We start from the raw sequence: 22,372 nt of genomic DNA on the forward strand, positions 1-22,372 counted from the left end.
CTGCATAGCTTAGATTGTATTTAGATCAGTAGATTGTCGGTGATATTTGGGCCCCCATAATCTCATTGACAGCATGTCTATAAGCCAGCTTTTAGGGTTCAGTTACTTCTATAAATGGCTAACCTCATGTATTTTTATAATGATTCTTATTCACTGGGTTTATTTTTTCGGAGGGTGATATTTTCTTTTCTTTTCTTTTCTTTTTTTTTTTTTTAAGAATTTATTTATTTGACAGAGAGTGAAAGAAGGAGAGAGAGCACAAGCAGGGGAAGCAGGCTCCCCGCTCAGCAGGGAGCCCGATGCAGGACTCGATCCCAGGACCCCGAGACCTGAGCCTAAGGCAGAGGCTTAACCCACTGAGCTACCCAGGTGCCCCCAGAGGGTGATATTTTCTGACCTTAATCCCATTTCAAGTATTTGAGGGCCTTCGGTCCCCTCTACATGGATGACAAGAGATTTTAAGACCATTAGACATGAGCATAGAGGTACCACTTGTTATACTAAGACACCCACATCAGTGTTTTTAAAAAATGGAGTGAGCTTAAATACTTTTGCAGAAGAGCCAGGAAAGTCACTCAGGGAACAGCAATTTTTTTTTAAAATATTTTTAAATATTTTTATATTTTATATAAAAATATTTTATATTTTTAAATATTCACAAATCTTAGTGTGTAGTCAAACTTACTGTATGTGACCTTATGGGAAAGGAATTACTTATAGTCAGTCCAGAGCTTGTGAATAGGAAAGGATACTTTCTGTCAAGTATCTTAGGACATGAAAAAAAAAAATTCTCTCTGTTCCTCCCCCTCATGATTATTATTGGCACTTGACCCAGACCCCTCTCGCACCCTATGGGAAACCATTCTCTCCTGAGGAAGGTTTCTCTTGTGGCTTCTGGCGCTGACCTTGATTCAGCTTGGTTAAGCAGGGCACCTGGAGGGCTATTTGGGAAGGAGGAAATAACTTAATTCAGAACAGAGCATGTTCCGAAATGTCGAAATATGCTCTTTTGTGATCAAGCTCCCACGATTCCATTGTCCTGGTAAGTCGCCCACATTTGCTTGCCGATACACATATCACAGCTTCAGAAGCTTGTCCTCATTCCTCGAAAGGGAGGCCCCAGCACGGAGGGTGCCAGAGTCTGACTTCGTAACATCTCTAGCACAGAACTTCATTGTTGTGGGATTTTGTGGTTACTTCCATTTTGTTTGAGAAAACAGAAGTGTTGCGTTTCCCTCCCTTGGCCGGAGTGTTCCTCTTTTGCCTCTGCTTTCTTCATCTTTATCCTTTTGTCTTTCTGAGCCTTCTGCCCCTCCTCCAGACACAGCATTCTTCAGTGTGATTTCATTGCCAGTGAGGAAGACTTTCTCCCCAACTCCTGCGGACAGAGATGGAGGGTTTCTTCCTGGGGAGGTGACTAGCATGTATCTTTTTTTGGACTCTGGATTTTGGCCCAAAATAGCATCTTTATAGCTTCCTTTGACCAACTTCCAGCATCACACGGCCACCTCCTTACCTAAGTGTCAGTGAACAGACGTTCTGCAGAAACTCAGACGTGACAGAGTTGTCTTGGTGTCAGCAAACCTCAAATCTAGATAGCCTCCATAGAGAGGGAAAGAGCAGATATGTCGCCACAGGTGTTCTCGTATCTTGAGCACAGGCTAATGTCACGGTCCCTTCTCCAGTCCCATATAGAAATCATCCATGGCCATGCAGCATTCACTTCTGATCCGGAGCCCACAGTAGAGGTCAATGGGAACAAGTACACTGCTCCTCACATCCTGATTGCCACAGGTGGCGTGCCCTCACGTCCCCAGGAGAGCCAGATCCCCGGTGAGTCTTCTCAAGGCAAATACTTGTTAACCGTCAAGTGGAGTATATTGTTGTCTTCAGCCTTCCAAGCGATGCTAGGGAATCTGCCTGCTCCAGTTCATTCTCTTGGACAAGGCCACACAGAGGAGAAGGCCTCCGCAGAACCTAAATGTAATTGGCTTAACTTGTGCCTGGTGATGGGGCAAAGATATTTCTTCTAGCTCCAAGTTCAGACAGCCTACAGGTAACACCGCAAGAAAAATCAGCAAAGAATCTCATCCTTTCAGCATGACAGAGACGGGCACCCACCTGGGTCTGTCCCCTGAGTGGTTTTTTACAAGACATGTTCTTTGTTTGTTTGTTTATTTTAAAGATTTTATTTGTTTATTTGAGAGAGAGAGAGATAGAGGATGAGAGGAGAGAGGTCAGCGGGAGAAGTAGACTCCTTGCTAAGCAGGGAGCCTGATGTGGGACTCGATCCCAGGACTCCAGAATCATGACCTGAGCTGAAGACAGTTGCTTAGCCAACTGATCTGCCCAGGTGCCCCTACAAGATGTGTTCTTTACTTGTGTTCTGTTTAAGGAAGTGAAATCTTGTACAGATATAACTTAATGACTTACTTGGTATGCATAGTTTTCTCTCTTACATAGAAAATTATAAAATTAGGGGCGCCTGGGTGGCTCAGTGGGTTAAGCCGCTGCCTTTGGCTCAGGTCATGATCTCAGGGTCCTGGGATCGAGACTCTCACATCGGACTCTCTGCTCGGCAGGGAGCCTGCTTCCCTCTCTCTCTCTCTCTGCCTGCCTCTCTATCTACTTGTGATCTCTCTCTGTCAAATAAATAAATAAAATCTTAAAAAGAAAAGAAAAAAAAAGAAAATTATAAAATTAAAGCAGTAAGGAATTTCAGATAGGCCTATTTGCTCTTGCCTTTTGTGCACACAGGGATAAACTATGAACATACTGCCTTATTCTCACATAAGAAACATGGTTCATGTCTTTCTCCCCAGCTAAATTATAAGGTCTTTTTGGGCGGTGATCATAGCTTATCCATATTTTGTATTCTCCCTGGATTGGCCTTATAAGATCTGTGACCAACCTGAATTAAATGGGAAATTTTGGGTGCACATGCATTTATGTGTTTTGTTCTCTCTGGGGAGAGGATCCAAAACTTTCACCAGCTTTAAAAGGAAGTTCATGACCCCCAAAAGGTCAGGAGCAACTACCATAAAAGACGGTAAAGTACTATTCTCAAGTTCCTAAAAATTTAACTGAAAATTTGGACATAAGCATCCTAATATGAAGCAGTCTTCAAGACTGCTTGTTAAGTGAAAAAAAGCAAGGTATGAAGCAGAGTGTATAGTATGCTACAATTTGTGTTTTTTTTCAAAAGGCAGGAAGACTGTCCACATGCACTGGAATATCTCTGGAAAAATACTCAAAGCCCTGTGATGCTGACTCCCTTAACGGAGAGCACTAGAGGTCGGGGTGGGAAAGATTGCTTTTCACTAGATGCTCTATTGTGCTTTTCGAATTTTTAAAATGTATACATTTACTAATTTAAAACATATAATAAAAAACACGTGCAAAGAATTAAATAAAAGGTCAGTGTTCCCAGGTTATTTCTAGGCTTAGGGTGCTCACAGGTGGGACAGATTGCTATAGGATGGCATCAACCAAAAAGACTTTCCAGGAAAAAGGATCCTAACAGATTGAGCGGTAAGTGCTGAAGAAGAGGAAGACCGAAAGAACCAGTGGGAAATACAGATGTCTTCAAGAGATATTGAGCTACTTCGACCAATTTTTCCAGTATGGAAGTACTGGGGGCCCATTCATTAAGCTGAGACTAGAAAAGGGTGAGGACCAGATTGCAGAGACTTACAAAGTCAAATGAAGGAATCTCTAGAATTCACGACAATTGGGTCAAATAACTGTTAGCTTATAAATAGAGTTGTGACAAGATGTCAGCGATAATTTTAGACACCTGACCTGACAGGGACTCACAGAGGAGGCAGATGAATGCAGAGAGCTGTTGCGGTAGCATGTGTGGGGGTGATGATATGGTGCGGAACCCCAGCGTTAGTGTCTGATCTGTAAAGGAGAAGCTTGGTTCTGCAGAGGCTTACTGAGCTGCTGCTGTGGACCAGGCCGCAGAGAGGAGGACAGGCATAACGGACTCAGAAGGAAGAATCAGCTGCTGGATTTCATTGATTCCAGGACACATTTAAAAAAAGTATATTCATCACATCTGAGATCAGGATTATTAAAGATTTATTTATTTTAGAGGGAGAAAGAGATCACAAGTGGGAGGGGAAGGGAGAGGGAGAGAGAGAATCTCAAGCAGACACTGCATTGAGAGTGGGGCCCGATGCAGGACTTGATCTCACGACCCTGAGACCATGACCTGGGCCGCAACCAAGAGTCGGACGCTTAACTGATTGCACTCCCAGGTGCCCCGGATGTGTCCTTTAATCATGGCACCTCGAATTTAGCAAAGTGTAGTATTTTTATTAACTCAGGGTTTCATTTGGGTTATTGGTGGAGATCGTTCAATTTAACTGTAGTGGTAAACTTGGGAGAGGGATACAGCTGGGACCTAAAGTTTAAGATTCAATTCTTTTTTTTTTTTTAATTTAATTTATTTATTTGATAGACAGAGATCACAAGTAGGCAGAGAGGCAGGCAGAGAGAGAGGAGGAAGCAGGCTCCTTGCTGAGCAGAGAGCCTGACGTGGGGCTCAATCCCAGGACTCTGGGATCATGATCTGAGCCAGAGGCAGAGGCTTTAACCCACTGAGCCACCCAGGCGCCCCTACGATTCAATTCTAAACATACTGAGTTTGAAGCAGAGTAGAATTATGTAGTGGGGCAGTTAGGAATCTGGGACTCCTTGGGGAAAACGTCAAAACTGGAATATTTGAAAGTCCTCCACTGTCAGGGGAGAGTTGGTTGAAACGTTTGAAGAAAAACACAGAAGAGAGCCAAGGCTGAGCTGAGGGGTTCACACCTACATTTGGGGGCAGGAGAATGAAACAGAGCCAGCAGAGTCTCTTCATGAGAGCCAAGATGATCTTAGTTCCTTAGAAAAATGTAGTAGGCAGTCATCACTTCTCTTAATTCTACAGAGAAAATGAAAATGTGTACTCAGGATAGACTGGGTTGGCAGCATCCCAAGTGGAGACTTTGACAAAACTTGTCGGAACAGTATGTGATGGCCGAGAAAGCATCTGGGTCCATATACAAAGTTTTGATACCCTTTTCTAAGGGAAAGCTTGGTCTGTGTGATCTGTATTGCATTTTCCTCCCTAGGAGCCAGCCTAGGAATAACGAGTGATGGATTTTTCCAACTGGAAGAATTGCCTGGGTAAGCAGTTTGTTCTTCCTCAGTCTCTCTAGCTAACGCTTCTTCTGCCTCCTCCACCCAACCATTAAATGCAGGCTTCCCTTAAATTTTCTTTACCTGCTTCTCTTTTAATGACCTTGGGTATCTCATCCACTAATATCCCCAGTGAACAACTCAGACCTGCCTTTTTCTTTCTTTCTTTCTTTAAGATTTATTTATTTATTTGAGAGAGAGTGGAGAGGTGCAGAAGGAGAGAAGCAGTCTTCCCGCTAAGCACAGAGCCCAGCGTAGGGCTTGGTCTCAAAACCCCGAGATCATGACCTGAATCGAAATCAAGAGCCGGTCGCTTAACCACCTGAGCCACTCAGGCGCCCCCTGACTCAGATCTTTCATTACAGTTTTTAGGGCGAGAATTAAACACACAGTGGTTTTGAAGAGTAAATAGTAAAGTCCTAAAACCATCTTCTTTCTTCACCTGAATACAGCATCATCTGCCCATGTGTCGCAATTAACTGATTCTGGTTTCCAGAGCCACTGGTGCAATGAAAGGCCTGTTGTTTGCACAAAAGAGAGGTTTTCTGGGTTTGTCCTCCATGTGGATTTGTCTAGACAACCTTTGTAAATGTCTGTCACGAAATTAGATGCATAGGAAAAAAACCTACTGAAGAAGACAGTTTCTCTAATTTGAAGAAGCTGCCCGTTGCAGGTTTTCTAGGCTGGAGGGACCGTTTTGGCTCAGGATGGACCTTTATCTCCCTGTAAGTAGCACCGAATCTGGAAATCAGCATTGCTCAATGCTGCTGCTCCCTTGCGGGGCTGCCAAGCCGGTTCCAAGTCCTAATCCTGTGTTTCTGTAAAGGCCTTCACGGAGTGTGACTAATAACCCATTGTCCGAAACTTGACCTTAATTCACCTGGAGCCGCAGACGGTGAAGAAGGGGCAAGAGGGCTTCTCTGAGTCTCTTAGCTACAGTGGAGACCTCCCATGAAGATATTCGGAGCATGCACTCTTCTGACTTTGAGGGAGGCACGGTCCATTTTATATTTGCTGTCTGCAGGGCACACAACTGTGTCAGAGAACCACTCCTTTTCCCTCACGATCTGCCTGGTCCTGTTTGGTTTTAGGGTTGAATGAGGACACATGGGGGAATGTTTCCAGAAATGTGGTCATGACTTGTCATGTCTGGATGATACAAGTCAATCTAGACTCACCCTCGTAGAATCTACCTTACAGATACCTGTCCGTGAAGTCTTTTAAAATAAAGGATTTAAAAAACCAAATCATTTATTTTAATATATTTAAAATGCTAGCAAGACAAGTTTAATAAGTGAATTTATGTGTGTTAGGAACAAAGGACTCTGGGAACATAGGAAATGAATGAACAATTTTTTTTCTTTTTCTTTTTTTAAGATTTTATTTATTTTAGAGAGAGAGTACATGAGGGTGTGTGTGTGCAGGGAGAGACAGGGAGGAAGGAAAGGGAGAAAGAATTTGAAGCCGATGCCTCGCTGAGCGGGGCTTGATCTCATGCCCTTGAGAAAGGAGCAGAGGTCAAACATAATAGGAAAGAGGGAGGTTGAGATGGAAGAGCTATTTCATGATTTCCAGGCTATGGGGACATTTCCTTTTCAAACCCTGAGTTGTAAGGTAAGCTGATGTGCCGTTCTTTGGGTTCACACTTCGTCCTCTCTTTAGACCAGACAGACCCCTCTGATGGCACAGACTCACCCCACGGATACCTTACCTTTGGAAGGTCGTAAAGAAAGCTTTCGTCTGGGGCACCTGGGTGGCTCAGTGGGTAAGCCTCTGCCTTCGGCTCAGGTCATGATCTCAGGATCCTGGGATTGAGCCCCGCATGGGGCTCTCTGATCAGTGGGGAGTCTGCTTCCTTCTTTCTCTCTCTCTGCCTGCCCTGCCCCTCTGCCTACTTGTGATCTCTGTCTGTCAAATAAATAAATAAAATATTAAAAAAAAAAAAAAAAAACTTTCCTCTGCTCTTCCCAGATTGCTTGGTTCTTTCCAAGTACTGTAAGTTCTTTGAAGCCTCAGCAAACCCAGCCCTGACTGGGACAGTTCCAGCTCAGGGGTATTGACGCTCCAGGCTGCAACATGTTGGGAATCCTCATTGCCCTAGGGCTGGGATCAGCTTCTCCACCCCTGATTCAGACCTTCATCAGTATTTATCTAGTGCTGAAGATGCCTTTTTAGACTGGAATTTAGGCAGGGGAGTCTACTCTCATTCAGATCTATCCTGTAAGTTACATGGTTTGCTTTAAGTAGCCTGTAACCTACTGCAAAGATTGATAGAATTGAAGAGTGATCAAGGAGGAGTTCTGAGGGGCGCTCAGGTGGCTCAGTGGATTGTGCGTCTGCCTTCGACCCAGGTCACGATCCCAGGCTCCTGGGATGGAGGCCCACATTGGGCTGGCTCCCTGCTCAGTGGGAAGCCTGCTTCTCCCTCTCCCGTTCCTCCTGCTTGTGTTTCCTCTCTCGCTGACTCTCTCTCTGTCAAATAAATAAATAGAAATAGAAATCTTAAAAAAAAAAAAAAAAAGGCAGTTCTGAGCAGGGAAGAATCATGGTGAGTTAGTTGCCAGTTTTAGGTTTAGGTATGAAGGTCACTCATAAGGAGTCATCTTGGGGAGCACCTGGGAGGATCAGTCAGTTCAGTGCCTGCTTTTGGTTCAGCTAGGTCATGATTTCCAGGTCCTGGGATTGAGCCCCACATCAAGCTTCCTGCTCAGCAGGGAGCCTGCTTCCTCCTCTCTCTGCCTGTTTCTCTGCCTACTTGTGATCTCCATCTGTCAAATAAATAAATAAAATCTTTAAAACAAAATAAAAAGTTGTCTCTAGTTTCAAAGGTTTTTTCCCTCTCTGAAGAAATGAGGCAAAAGAACTTTTTTTTTTTTTTTTTAAGATTTTATTTATTTGATGGACAGATCACAAGCAGGCAGAGAGGCAGGCAGAGAGAGAAAGGGGGAAGCAGGCTCCCCGCTGAGCAAAGATCCCTGTGCAGCGGGGCTCCAACCCAGGACCCTGAGATCATGACCTGAGCAGAAGGCAGAGGCTTATTAACCCACTGAGCCACCCAGGTACCCCAAGAACTTTTTTTTTTTTTTAAAGATTTATTTATTTGAGAGATAGAGTGAGTGTGGGGAGAGGAGCAGAAGGGGAGGGAGATAAAATCTTTTAAGCAGACTCCAAGCTGAGCATGAAGCGTGGCATAGGGCTCGATCTCACAACTGGGAGGTCACAACTGGAGCCCAAACCAACCACCACCCAGGCGCCCTGAGGCTAAAGAGCTTTTGATAGCTAAAAATATGCTTCCCTTCTACAGGGGACATTTTCTACATAAAACTGCAATGTGGTATCCAAGATTGAATCTTGGAGCCACAAAAGGAAATGAATGGAAAAACTGGTGACGTCTGAATAAGTCTGGAGTTTAGTCAGTAGCAATGTACCAACCTCCATTTCTTGGTTTTGACAAGTGTACCGTGATCCTGCAAGATGTTAACTTGGAGAACAGGGCAGAGTATATACGGGACACCTCTGTACTATTTTTTCAACTTTTCTGTAAATCTTAAATTATTCCAAAATCCGTTTATTTAAAAATACTAACCCTCTCTCTCATTTTAGCCGCAGTGTCATTGTCGGCGCGGGCTACATTGCTGTAGAGATAGCTGGCATTCTTTCCGCTCTGGGTTCAAAGACATCACTAATGATACGGCATGATAAGGTAAATTCTTTGCTTTTTTCCTTTTCCCTTTCCTTTGCTTGAATCTTTTTAAAAAAATCTACCCTGAGAATATTAAAGACCAGGGTGTAAAGCATGTGGAAGTCAGTTGGTTTATTCTGCATGGAACTGCAGAGAAGCTCTTTGAATTGGGCTGTATGTCCTTATCAGCTACCAGCTGATAATGATTTTGATTGGATCAAACTGGCTGGTATTTTCATCCTGAAGTAGTAGGTGGTGTCAGGTGCCTTAAAAGGAAACCTGCAGGCTTAAATATAAATACTAGTTAAATTGAACAGACTGTCATATTAATTTCTTATTCTGGAAATCAGTTTTGTATGATCAGAGGGTAGTGTTGGATTAATAACACTCGGTCAAAAAAATTCACTACAGGGGCGCCTGGGTGGCTCAGTGGGTTAAAGCCTCTGCCTTCGGCTCAGGTCATGATCTCAGGGTCCTGGGATCGAGCCCCGCATCCGGCCTCTCTGCTCAGCAGGGAACCTGCTTCCCTCTCTCTCTACCTGCCTCTCTGCCTACTTGTGATCTCTGTCTGTCAAATAAAATAAAATCTTAAAAAAAAAAAAAATTCACTACAGTGTTTGCATTAAAAGCAAATGTATCAAAGATGATTGCACACCTGTGTTCATGGCAGCACTATTCACAAGAGCCCAGGCATCAATGAAGCAGCCCAAGTGTCCGTTGACAGATGAATGAATCAAGAAAATGTGTATATCATATGGTAGAATATTATTCAGCTTTAAAAGGAAGGGCATTCTGACTCGGACTACAACATGGATGAACTTGGAGAACATTACGCCAAATGAAGTAAACCAGTCACAAAAAGACAAATCTTATGATTTCCCTTATATGAGGTATCTAGTCAAACTCATAAAAACAAAGTAGAATGGTGGGTTACCAGGACTGAGGGCTGTTTAATAGAGTGTAGAGTTTCAGTTTTGTAAGAAGTCAAGTTCTGGAGATGGCTGGCACAATAATGAGTAGACATAACACTCCAGGACTGTATCCTTAGAAATGGTTAAGTTGGTAAATTTAATGTTATATATTATTTATCACAAAATAATAATAAAGGAAGCTTACAGATCATCTTACTGAATGTCATTTTACAGATGAAGAAATTAAGGCCAAAGTTTTGCAACTGCAAATTAGCATCATAACTGAGGGTTAGTTGAGGGCTTAGAAAGCCAAGGACAGTACAGTTGACCCTTGAATGACTTGGAGGTTAGGTGTCCTGACCCCCTGTGCAGTGGAAAAATCCAAGTGCAACTTTTGACTCCCTACAACTACTAATAGCCTACTGTTGACCTTGACCTGGAGCCTCACCAGTAACATAAACAGTTAACATGTATTTCGTATATATGTTATGTCAGATTCTTACAATAAAGTATGCTGGAGAAAAGAAAATGTTGCTAAGAAAATCAAAAGAGGGGCACCTTGGTGGCTCTGTTGTTTAAGCATCTGACTATTGAATTTAGCTTAGGCCATGATCTCAGGGTTATGAGATTGAGCCTGGCATCCAGCTCCATGCTGGGCGTGGAACCTGCTTAGGATTCTCTCTCTCCCTTTCCCTCTCTCTAAAAAAAAAAAAAAAAAGTCTTAAGAGAGGGGCGCCTGGCTGGCTCAATGGGGAGACCATGTGACTCTTGATCCAGGATCATGAGTTCAAGCCCCACACTGGGTGTAGAGCTTACTTAAAGAAAAAGAAAATCATAAGAGAAAACACATTTACAATATCATACTGTAAAAAAAAAAACTGCAGGGACGTCTGGGTGGCTCAGTTGGTTAAGCAGCTGCCTTCGGCTCAGGTCATGATCCCAGCGTCCTGGGATCGAGTCCCACATCGGGCTCCTTGCTCAGCAGGGAGCCTGCTTCTCCCTCTGCCTCTGCCTGCCATTCTGTCTGCCTGTGCTCGCTCTCCCTCCCCCCGCTCTGATAAATAAATAAAATCTTTAAAAAAAAAAAAAAAACTGCATAGGTGTGCCCATGCAGTTCAGACATGTTCATGGATCAGCGGTTTCTGCCAGTGCAGCCTGTATGTCATTATTTGGTGAAGTGTTGCTTTATATGTTTTTTTTTTTTAAAGATTGTATTTATTTATTTGATAGAGAGCATAAGCAGGGGGAGCGGCAGGCAGAGGCAAAGGGAGGCTCCCCACCAAGCAGGGAGCCCAATGCGGGGCTCGATCTCAGGACCCTAGGATTATGACCTTAGCCAAATGCTTAACCTAATGAGCCACCTGTTTTTGTTTTTGTTTTTTTGTTTATTTTTTGTTTTTTGTTTCTTGTGTTTTTTTGATTCATCATGATAGTACCTACTGGGTTTTGGTACAGTTTTGAGCTTTCAGGGACATGGTTCCAGGCAATCACAAGAGTGTTGGCCTAAGAATCTGTTTGACCTTAACAAGCGTGTGATTTGAGCAAGTCATTTAATTCTTTAGGAATATTTATCAGATTCCTAACGATTCAAATGCTACGATTCTAATTCTTGATTATTTGAGTAAATAGAGGGAGACAAGGGAAATTAATAACCCCAGTCGACATGTACTTAAAGGAACTTTCTCTTTGGCCTTGAGACTTATCATATAATTTACCTGCAGGAGATTTATATCCTGAAGAATGTTTCCCCTAGGTAAATGTTATGTTATTTTGCATCGCAGGAATATATCCAGAAAACTGGAAGGAAGGAGAGAGGCAGAGGGATTGACAGCCTTAATTTAATGTATAAGTAAGGAAATAAACCGCAGCACTATTATCAGTAGAGTGGATAATCCCTGCATTTGGAAAACCAGCTCATTTGCATATGCACTTGGGTTTCCTGCCCTTGCCAACCCCCATTCTCCAAACATCAGGCTGATTCTCCTCTTCCCTGTCCTGGTGTGAGTCCGTTCTAGAACTATCCTATGAATAACTCATGACCTCCTATCTTCACCCCACCTGGGGTTTGTTGCAGGTGGATTATCACAAAGACCTCTGCAGGGCCATGGTCTTGACTTTTTTTGCATAAATAAGGAGATTTTGCTTCCTTAAATCATACAAGAGTAGAAGCTGCCTTGGAAGGAGAATTTCTGTTCCCAAGACATAATTATGGGGAAATGCAGCAGGCTTGAGAGGGACATGGCAAAGAGAATAGAAGCCCGAAGGCTGCCTGTCTGTTTAACTCTAAAACGGGACTGCGTGAAATCAAACATAATACAGACCTTGGTGGTGATGTAGGAAAACAGATCGAAACTCCTCTTACAATATGGCCATGAAGGAAAGAGGAGATAGGAGGCAGGATGCAGATATTTGGGTACCAAGTTTGTAATGTTATCTTCATTTAAATTTTATTCCTTTCCCACCACCCATCTCTCTGGTGCCTTTGTTTGTATACAGGTACTTAGAAATTTTGATTCCATTATCAGTTCAAACTGCACTGAAGAGCTGGAGAATTCTGGCATAGAGGTCCTGAAGTACTCACAGGTATGGCTGAGCCTCAGACATGTTTATAGCCCTTATTCCTGTGTGTGTTGTGAATCCCACTTTATGCTATTGGTTCCACCTGAGTGTTTAATAAACGCAAACTCTGTGTCTCCCCCAGTCAAAGTATCCCTTTCTAGAGTACTACCAATTCTTTTCTTTATCCTAAGCAGCTGTATTTCTCAATATGTTAGTAAAGTCAAGGTATAAAAGATTAGAAATCTGGTAGTTAAATCTAGTTAAAACTACAACTCGTGTGTGTGTGTGTGTGTGTGTGTGTCTGTGTGTGTACGCGCTCAAATGCCTTATCGAACATGCTTATTTTTGAGGATTGTATTTCTTTTTCAGAGAATAATATTATGGACTCTGTTTTTAAAGTGCACCCCTTTGAGTTCTGCAAATGGACAGACTTACAGAGTACTCTACTTCTTTGGAATCACTGAATTTCATTTTTCGTGTAGCATTAGGCTTGCAAAAGCAATTTTGTCTCTCGAGCTGCACCCTCTCAGCGATGGCCCCATCAAATACAGTAATAAATGTGAATATAGAAGTGTTAACCTGGTAGTGGAGACAGAACCCCCTTGGGATCTTCACCAGACTGTGCACCTGGCTCTTCTGATCCAATTCTCACCCCCTCCCTGTGCTGATGAGGAACATCCAGGAGAAATACTGACCATGAGGTGTGAGTGAGGTTCTTAGCAATGCCACTGCGGCCTGTTTTCTCCCCATCCTCTAGTCGCCAGCACTGTGCTTATTAGATTTGTGACTTAAGATTTTATCATGTTTTTTGGGATGCCTGGGTGGCTCAGTTGGTTAGGCAGCTGCCTTCGGCTCAGGTCATGATCCCAGCGTCCTGGGATCGAGTCCCACATCGGGCTCCTTGCTCAGCAGGGAGCCTGCTTCTCCCTCTGTCTCTGCCTGCCTTTCTGTCTGCCTGTGCTTTCTCTCTTTCCCTCTCTCTCTCTGACAAATAAATAAAATCTTTAAAAAAAAAAAAAAAAGATTTTATCATGTTTTTTAAGAAGCACAGTTTAAAAAACCTTGTTTTTAAGCTGAAGCATTAGGGCATTAGGGTGTTGACAGAACAGACACTTCTGGCCTTCGCCTTATAATTCGGGCCAACCTAGGAAACAGTCTAGGCTCCTAGAAGTTGCGTTGTTGGCGTCCTTTGAGCAAAAGTGAATGTGTCAGCATCAAGGATCCACATGTAGGATCTGGTGGAGAATTTTTAAATGTTAAGGGTTCTAATTTCCTCTTCGTTTTCCGTCTTCTCTCCCTCTCCCCAAATTAATACGTTTTATTTGCCAATAGGTCAAGGAAGTGAAGAAGACTCCCTCCGGCTTGGAACTGTGCATGGTTACCTCGGTTCCTGGTAGGAAACCCACCTTGACCACGATTCCTGATGTTGACTGTCTGCTGTGGGCCATTGGGCGGGACCCAAACTCCAGTGGCCTGAATTTAAACAAAGTGGTAAGCTTAGTCTAACCAAAACACTTGAATATTTAGCACTTCTGTGTTCCCCACCCCCTTGACCCCTAAACTTTTGTTGGGTTAGATTTTTTTCTCTTTAATCCGTGAATCATTTGTCATCAAATCCCCTTGCTTCTTAAAACTGAAAAAAATACTGTTTTACCTTTTTAATGTGATCATCCTAGATCAGGTCTCTGCCCTGACTAGCCGCTTCCTTACAGATTTCCTTTTTACAATGATACTGGCTCGGGCGCCTGGGTGGCTCAGTGGGTTAAGCCGCTGCCTTCAGCTCAGGTCATGATCTCGGGGTCCTGGGATCGAGTCCCGCATCGGGCTCTCTGCTCAGCAGGAGCCTGCTTCCTCCTCTCTCTCTCTCTGCCTGCCTCTCTGCCTACTCGTGGTCTCTCTCTGTCAAATAAATAAATAAAATCTTTAAAAAAAAAAAAAAATGTTTACAATGATACTGGCTCTTTAAACCTTGCAATGATTCCTTATCATCTGTAACCTAATCTCGATTATTGGGTGTGTCAGTCAATCCTGGATATTTTGGGCACTTGGGGATGGAAGTAGATGTGAAGCCAGCTTACCAGTGTTGTAATTAATATTCTGAGTTGTTCTTTTAAATTTTGTTTTGTTTTGTTTTGTTTTGTTTTCCAAGTCTCCTGTAGTAGCTTGGGGTCTAGGTCTCAAGAGTTTGACCCAGTTTTGAGTCTTAGTTCTGTTACTTACCTGTTGTGTGGCCTTCAGCAAGCAGCTTCATTACTCTTTTTAAGTTTCAATTGCTTCACGTAAGTATAGGGATAAAAACAGTACTTGTCTCACTGGGTTATAGATTATGCATGCAAAGTAATTAGTTTATTTCTTTATTTGGGAGAGAGAAAGTGAGAGAGAGCACTAATGGGGGAGGGAAGAGGTAGAGAGAGAGGTAGAAGCAGACTCCATGCCAAGCAGGGAGCCCAACGTGGGACTGGATCCCAGGACTCTGAGATCATGACCCGAGCCAGATGGAGACGCTGCACCGACTGAGCCACCCAGGTGCTCCACAAAGGGATTAATTTAGATGCTGGCTGGTTGTATGAATTCAGTCCATGTTAACCAGCTGCTCTTTTTGATGATGGTAAGGATTTTCCTGATAGGCTATACTACTCTGCAAGTAATAACAGGATTATTTTATGTTTGTGGTTTATATATTTGATAGGCCTTCTTGAGCAGTGTGTAACATTTTAATTAATTTATTTATTTTTAAAAAGATTTTATTTATTTATTTGACAGATAGAAGTCACAAGTAGGCAGAGAGGCAGGCAGAGAGAGAGAGGAGGAAGCAGGCTCCTTACTGAGCAGAGAGCCTGATGCGGGGCTCGATCCCAGGACCCTGGGATTATGACCTGAGCCGAAGGCAGAGGCTTTAACCCACTGAGCCACCCAGGTGCCCCTTAATTTATGTTCTAATAGTAATATCCTTTATCATTATTTTTTCATTTCATAAAAGGTGTTGTTCAGCATTTTAAAAAGTAAAAATATCCAGGGAGATGTTTCCTTGTTTTTAATTACTATTTGGTGAAATCTAGTTAAACTGGTTCTCTGTTTTATATTATCCAGGTTTTCACCTTTCAAGAGATATTTTGTCATTGTATAGATACAGGCTTTGGTAGGTTGAGTTTTCAACCTTTCAAATATTTTCCTGAATCTTTAAAAAATTAGATGAAAGTTTTCAGTCTTATTCAGTATTAATATATATTTGCATGATGCAAATAAACATTTTTACCATGTATAGGTCTTGTCAACCTATACTTTGTTACTAACCCACTTTAATCTTGCCCACAACTCTTTAAGGGCTAAGGACAAAGTAGCCAGAAGCAGCACACTAATAATAAACAGTCTACCAGGCCGTAATTCTGTGGGGTAGGGAGGATATCTGTATTACTTACCACTATTTACAGTGACCAGGTTAATGCCTCATTTATACTAGAAGCTCAAGTATTTGTAAATAAATAGGCAGTTATACAAGGTCCCATAGCTGGTAAGTGGCAGAGCTGGGATTTGAACCAGGTCTCTGTCTAAAGGTCGTACTCTTAACCACTGTGTTTTCTATTTCCACTCTTTTTCTTCTCACATGGGAGTTTATACAGGTGGGATCTGCAAAGCCACAAGATAAGCATGCCACATCTTTTTGGAGCTAAAATTTGACTCAGTATGCAGGAAAAATATTTGGTTAAGGAAACATCAGTATGTTTTAGAGAGAATACCGAATTTATTTGGATTTTTAAAAATTAAAATGGTGGGGCGCCTGGATAGCTGAGTTGTTAAGCATCTATCTTCAGCTCAGGTCATGATCCCAGAGTCCTGGGATTGAGCCCTATGTTGGGCTCCTCGCTTGGTGTTCTCCTGCTTGTGTTCCCTCTCTTGCTGTGTCTCTCTGTCAAATAAATAAAATCTTAAAAATTAAAACGGTAAGCTTCAAACAAGCCTGCTTTTGATGACTGCTTCAGGCTAACCCCTCTAAGTTATGAATTAGTGCACTTCAAGAGGAGTGCTTCAGTGGAAAAAGGGTCCCCACCCAGATTTTATTTATTTATTTAATATGAAAAAGAGAGTGGGTGGGAAGGAGAGAATCCGAAGCCAACTCCACACTGAGCGCAGAGTGTAGCACAGGGTTTGATCCCACAACTGGTAGATCACGACCTGAGACAAAACCGGGAGTCAGATGTGTAACTCACTGAGCCACCCAAGTGCCCCCATTCAGTGGGAAAAGTTTGAAAGTTTGAAAGCGCTGTCTTTGATGGACTCCACAGCAGTAGGAAGTAGCGCATCTGAGAGTTGAGTATTTCCTTTTCATGTTTTACCTGACCAGCTGAATTGTATTGCAAAGGCGAGTCCTGTTAAATACTTCAAAATTGGATAAAATACTACCTTTTCTTTATTTTTTATTTATTTATTTATTTTTTAAAAAAGATTTTATTTATTTATTTGACAGAGAGAGATCACAACTAGGCAGAGAGGCAGGCAAGCAGGAAGCAGGCTCCCTGCTGAGCAGAGAGCCTGATGTGGGGCTCGATCCCAGGACCCTGAGATCATGACCTGGGCCGAAGGCAGAGGCTTAACCCACTGAGCCACCCAGGTGCCCCAAATATTACCTTTTAAATTAAGCAAGAGATAGGAACTTTTCAGCTTTTTTTTTTTTTTTTTTTTAGATATTTTATTTATTTATTACAGAGAGAGAGAGAGAGATCATAAGTAGGCAGAATGGCAGGCAGAAAGGGGAAAGCAGGCTCCCCACTGAGCAGGGAGCCAGATGTGGGATTCTATCCCGGGACACTGAAATTGTGACCTGAGCCGAAGGCAGACAGTTGCTTAACTGACTGAGCCACTCAGGTGCCCCTGAGCTTCTCAACTTGTTGTCATCTTGGGTGCCTGGGTCATAGTCCCAGGGTCCCGGGATGGAGCCCTGAGTCGGGCTCCCTGCTCAGTGGGAAGCCTGCTCCTCTGTCTCCCTCTGCCGGCCTCCCCCCAACCCTGGCTCATGCCTGCTCAAATAAATACATAAAACTATTATAAAAAAAAATGTTTTTCATCTTGTGGTTGAGTGTTGCGGTTTTCAGATTCAGGCTGAGAAGGTGCTTGAACTGAAGATCCAGAGATTGGGTTTGCCTTTTTTAGTAGATAGGCCAAATAGTGACATGATAGCCTTTCACTTTTTTAGGGGATTCAAACTGATGACAAAGGTCATATCATAGTAGATGAGTTCCAGAATACCAGCGTCAAAGGCATCTATGCTGTTGGGGATGTGTGTGGAAAAGCTCTTCTTACTCCAGGTACTGTTTCTCTTTTCTCGGGTAAGGGAAGCTCTGCGGGTTGTAGAAACTGTTGAGCCATTCACAGTCTGTTCAACTTAAGCAAAGTTGAAAGGAGGAGTGTCTTAATGTGGGCAAAATAATAATGTACGGAAATCGTTCGGTACCTGGTGTTTTCTGACTAATACTTAGTTTTCCTTAAAAGACTAAAAGTGCTTTAGTGAAGATTGAAATTGTTATTGAGACGACAGCTTCTTTCTTCTGAAGAGACTAAGTTAGAATCTCAGTTGCATGGGGTGACAGTGGAAGGAGGTGGCTTTGGGAAGAAGCAATGTAGAGTGGCATTCTTGTATGATTATGTAGTCTTTTTTTTTTTTTTAAGGTCTTCATTTTTATTTGTGTGTATGTATTTTTTAATTTATTTTTTAAAGTAGGCTCCATACCCAACATGAGGCTTGAGCTCATGATCCTGAGATTTGAAAGTCACATGCTTTACCCACTGAGCTAGCCAGGTGCCCTGATTATTTATTATAACGACGAAGATCAACCCAACTCCCTTCATCCCATACCCCAATCTACTTCCTGAGTTAACTGGTACCATTCCAAGCTCTTTGCCCCACCTGTATTAGTAACATCGCTCCAGCTGCTTTCACTCTGTACCCCTGTGCTAACTCACCAGTCTTTCTAAAATGGTCCTGGGTCTTTTGTCAGACTGGGAAGTTACTGCAGTCAGTTGCCCAAAGCCTTATAGCTCCTTCAGGAAGTTCTTTTAGCCAAAGCAAAATAAACAAGCAAAGTTTCAAAAACTTGACAATAATCTAATTGTTGAAAATTATATCAAAGAAAATTTCTTATGTATCCTACCAATACCTTATTTTGGGAAAAAAATGTGAAATCAACAAAATTAATAACTGATGCTTTTGCTAATGTAGGCATTTTTTTTCTAAATACGAGATTAAAAACAGGCTAAGGAGAATAAACTTTAAAAAAATAAGAAGTAAAAGTAATTTAAAAAATAAACATAAAAAAGTCTTATGTGGGCTCCTGGGTGGCTCAGTTGATTAAGCGTCAAAAAAAAAAAAAAAGCATCTGGGACGCCTGGGTGGCTCAGTTGGTTAAGCAGCTGCCTTCGGCTCGGGTCATGATCCCAGGGTCCTGGGATCGAGTCCCACATCGGGCTCCTTGCTCGGCAGGGAGCCTGCTTCTCCCTCTGCCTCTGCCTGCCTCTTTATCTGCCTGTGCTCGCTCGCTCTCTCTCCCTCTGTCTCTGACAAATAAATAAATAAAATCTTTAAAAAAAAAAAAAAGCATCTGACTCTTGATCTCAGCTCAAGTCATGATCTCAGGGTGGTGAGTTCAAGCCCCACGTTGGGCTCCAACTTAAAAAAAAAAAACAACTTACTCTGTCAAGTCAGTAGCAGCATGACTAAGTGTGTAATTGGCGATTGAGATAATATCAGAACCAAAGGAGCCCAGAGTCCCTTTGGACAGCGAGGGAGAGTGTGCAATCATTCATTATCCAGGATCATGGTCTTTATCCTTGCTAAGCAGAGCCCTAATCCATCAGGACTAGCCAGGGAGGAGGAGCCATGATGTACGTGGTAGATAGGGGGAGGCTGGGGAGGCCTTCTCAGGAATTAAAGGAAAAAAAAACAAACACTGTGAAATGGGTAAGGTTATAACGTACAACTGCAGTTGCTCAAAACTAATATAGTTTGCTTCATCCGTATTGTATCCAAAAGCCAATATCCTAATTCAGTAGGTAACTGTCTGCCAGATGATTGGGAACTAGTAAATATGTCCCACCTTCCCCGCCACCAATAGAACGTACAGAATTCACATAAGCTGATAGTTTTTTGAATTGTTAACCAAGGCATTGGTATGTCTTCATTATGGTGATCTAGATATTATAATGAGCTTTGGTGTGACTCTTTGTCAGTATTACTTTAAGCCAGAACAGGAAATGGTTAGTAGAACAATTCTGTGGTTTAAAGTGAGCAATAAACTGAAATGCTGATTTCTAAATATCTTTGTAGTTGCCATAGCTGCTGGCCGAAAACTTGCCCATAGACTTTTTGAATGCAAAGAAGATTCCAAATTAGACTATGACAACATCCCCACAGTCGTCTTCAGCCACCCCCCGATTGGGACAGTGGGACTCACGGAAGGTAGGTATTTAAAAACACAGGTAATTTGTAATTTCCGTCTTCCCTGGAACTTCAGGGGGAGGTTGTTGACTAAACCTATCTTCACTCCCTAAATTCCACTCCTTTCTGGCATGGCCTCTTGTCATAATTCCAGTTTCCTCCTTAACTGCTAACACTTGGAGAGTAGAATTCCTTTTCCCCACACCACCCTTTTTGTCTCTTTGCCTTTTTTTAGCTTTCTTATTTGAACTAATTTAAAATTTAAAGAAAAGCTGCAAAAATATAGTATAGTCCCCTTATCTGCAGTTTCACTTTCCATGGTTGGTTCGCCGTGACCAACCGTGGTCTGGAAGGAGATGATCCTCCTGACTTATCGTCAGAAGGTCAGGAGTAGCCTAACGCTGGGTCACAGCACCTACGTCACTCACCTCACTTCATCTCACCACACAGGCATTTGTCACCTCACATCATCACAATAAGGGTGAGTGCAGTATGATAAGGCATTTTGGGAGAGACCACATTCATGTAACTTTTTTTACAGTGTACTATAGTTGTTTTTAATATCAGTTAATTGTTAATCCACTGTACCTAACTTACAAATTAAACTTTATCATAGATATGTAGGTATAGGAAGAACAGTATACAGAGGCTTTGGTATTATCCAGTTTCAGGCATCCACTGGGGACCTGGAATGTTTTCCCTGTGCATAGTAGGAGACTACTGTACTACAAAGGACTATGTATACCCATAACATTTTTGCTTTACCATAGTTTTTCTCTACACACAAACACACACATGCTTCAATATCTGTTTCCTGGGAACGAGTCCATTCCTTTACATAAGCAAGATACAGTTTTCAAAAGACAACATTTCAATACATTACAATATGTATTACAATATGCAGGGATAGGGAAAATAGGTAAAGGGGATTAAGAGGTCTAGACCTCGAGTTATAAAATAAACAAGTCATGGGAATGAAAAACACAGCACAGGGAATATAGCTATTAATATTAAAATAACTTTGTATGCTGACAGATGGTGACTACACTTAATCATGGTGAGCATTTTGTCATATTTATAATTGTTGAATCAGTATGTTGCATGCCTGAAACTAACAATATTATGTCATAATGCTTCAGTTTACAAAAAAGGTAATAAAAAAAGAAATAAATTCATATAATATTATGCAGACTTTAGATCTTACTCATATATTGCTAATTTTTTGCATTGCATTTTTATAATTTTTGCATTTTGCATTTGCATTGCAAAAATGCATTTTTGCATTTTACATATTGCATTTTTTCCTTTCTTTTTTTATTCTTTAGGTTTTTTTTCTTTTTAAAGTAATCTCTGTAGCCAACATGAGGCTCAAACTCAAAACCTCCAGATCAAGAGTCATATGTTCAACCAACTGAGCCAGCCAGCTGCCCCTTAAACAATGTCATTTTTAACACTTTTCCCCCGAATGTCAGTATTCAGTCCAGCATGTAATGCATTGTATTTGTTTTCTTACCCCTTTGGTCTCCTTTAATCAAGAGACAGAAATTCTGGGGCACCTGGGTGGCTCAGTGGGTTAAAGCCTCTGCCTTCAGCTCAGGTCATGATCCCAGGGTCCTGGGATCCAGCCCCGCATCGGGCTCTCTGCTCAGCAGGGAGCCTGCTTCCCTTCCTCTCTCTGCCTACCTCTCTGCCTACTTGTGATCTCTCTCTCTCTGTCAAATAAATAAATAAAATATTAAAAAAAAAAAAAAAGAGACAGAAATTCCTTAGCCTTTCCTTTGTCTCTCATGACATTGGCATTTATGTTACAGAATGTCCCTCTTTGTAGTTTTCTTTGATATTTTCTCACGATTTTACTCAGATTATATATTTCTGGTCATCTCTCTCTTCAACAGCTCAGTGAAATTATTTAGGTTTTTGACAGATGCTTTTTCCCCCCTGTGCATTATAGATGAGGCCATCTATAAATATGGAAAAGAAAATGTGAAGACCTATTCAACCACCTTTACCCCAATGTATCATGCGGTTACCAAAAGGAAAACAAAATGTGTGATGAAAATGGTTTGTGCCACTGCAGAGGAAAAGGTATGGGAAAAATGTCTTCACACTTGGCAAGGATGGGAGTATTTGGCAGGATCGGGAGAGGGGAGACCAAGTAAAGAGTTAAGCCTCCTCTGTTTGAGCTGGTGCAGTCCTACTTTTATCTGCCTACATATACTAGCAAGAATGACCAGGAGACACGGAGTGACAAGCTTGCAAATCTTTATTGTTCTCCCCTTACCCGGATGTTTACCCCTATTTATATCCCCTCTCCTCCAATCAGCAGGCTGTACACGTGAAAGGGAACATGATCAGTACTTAGCATGATAAAAGGCACGCGGTGTCCACGGGCTTCCTGTTCTGAGCATAGCCAATCATTTTTCAGGTGGTGCGCAAATCCTCTGTTTAGCCGCAGGCGCAAGCGCCATGTTGTCTGCTATGTACATAGCTGCCCCCGACACTTTGTAATATTTCTTTAAGAAAGAAGGTTCCAGGGGCACCTGGGTGGCTCATTCAGTTAAGCGTCTGCCTTTGGCTCAGGTCATGATCCTGGAGTCCTGGGAT

General features: G+C 42.3%; 1 protein-coding gene across 1 annotated transcript in view; it reads left to right on the plus strand.

The window, feature by feature from the left end:
- Window positions 1-22,372, plus strand: part of GSR (glutathione-disulfide reductase) — a 49,108-nt gene that overhangs the window by 21,463 nt on the left and 5,273 nt on the right. The window contains exons 5-12 of the mRNA XM_059156213.1: window positions 1,686-1,833; window positions 5,121-5,175; window positions 8,791-8,890; window positions 12,277-12,363; window positions 13,672-13,830; window positions 17,531-17,642; window positions 19,658-19,789; window positions 21,720-21,853. Coding sequence (XP_059012196.1) covers window positions 1,686-1,833; window positions 5,121-5,175; window positions 8,791-8,890; window positions 12,277-12,363; window positions 13,672-13,830; window positions 17,531-17,642; window positions 19,658-19,789; window positions 21,720-21,853 — 927 coding nt within the window. The remainder of the gene's footprint in view (window positions 1-1,685; window positions 1,834-5,120; window positions 5,176-8,790; window positions 8,891-12,276; window positions 12,364-13,671; window positions 13,831-17,530; window positions 17,643-19,657; window positions 19,790-21,719; window positions 21,854-22,372) is intronic.

Source organism: Mustela lutreola, chromosome 18 (assembly GCF_030435805.1).
Source record: "Mustela lutreola isolate mMusLut2 chromosome 18, mMusLut2.pri, whole genome shotgun sequence".
Classification (NCBI taxonomy): domain Eukaryota; kingdom Metazoa; phylum Chordata; class Mammalia; order Carnivora; family Mustelidae; genus Mustela; species Mustela lutreola.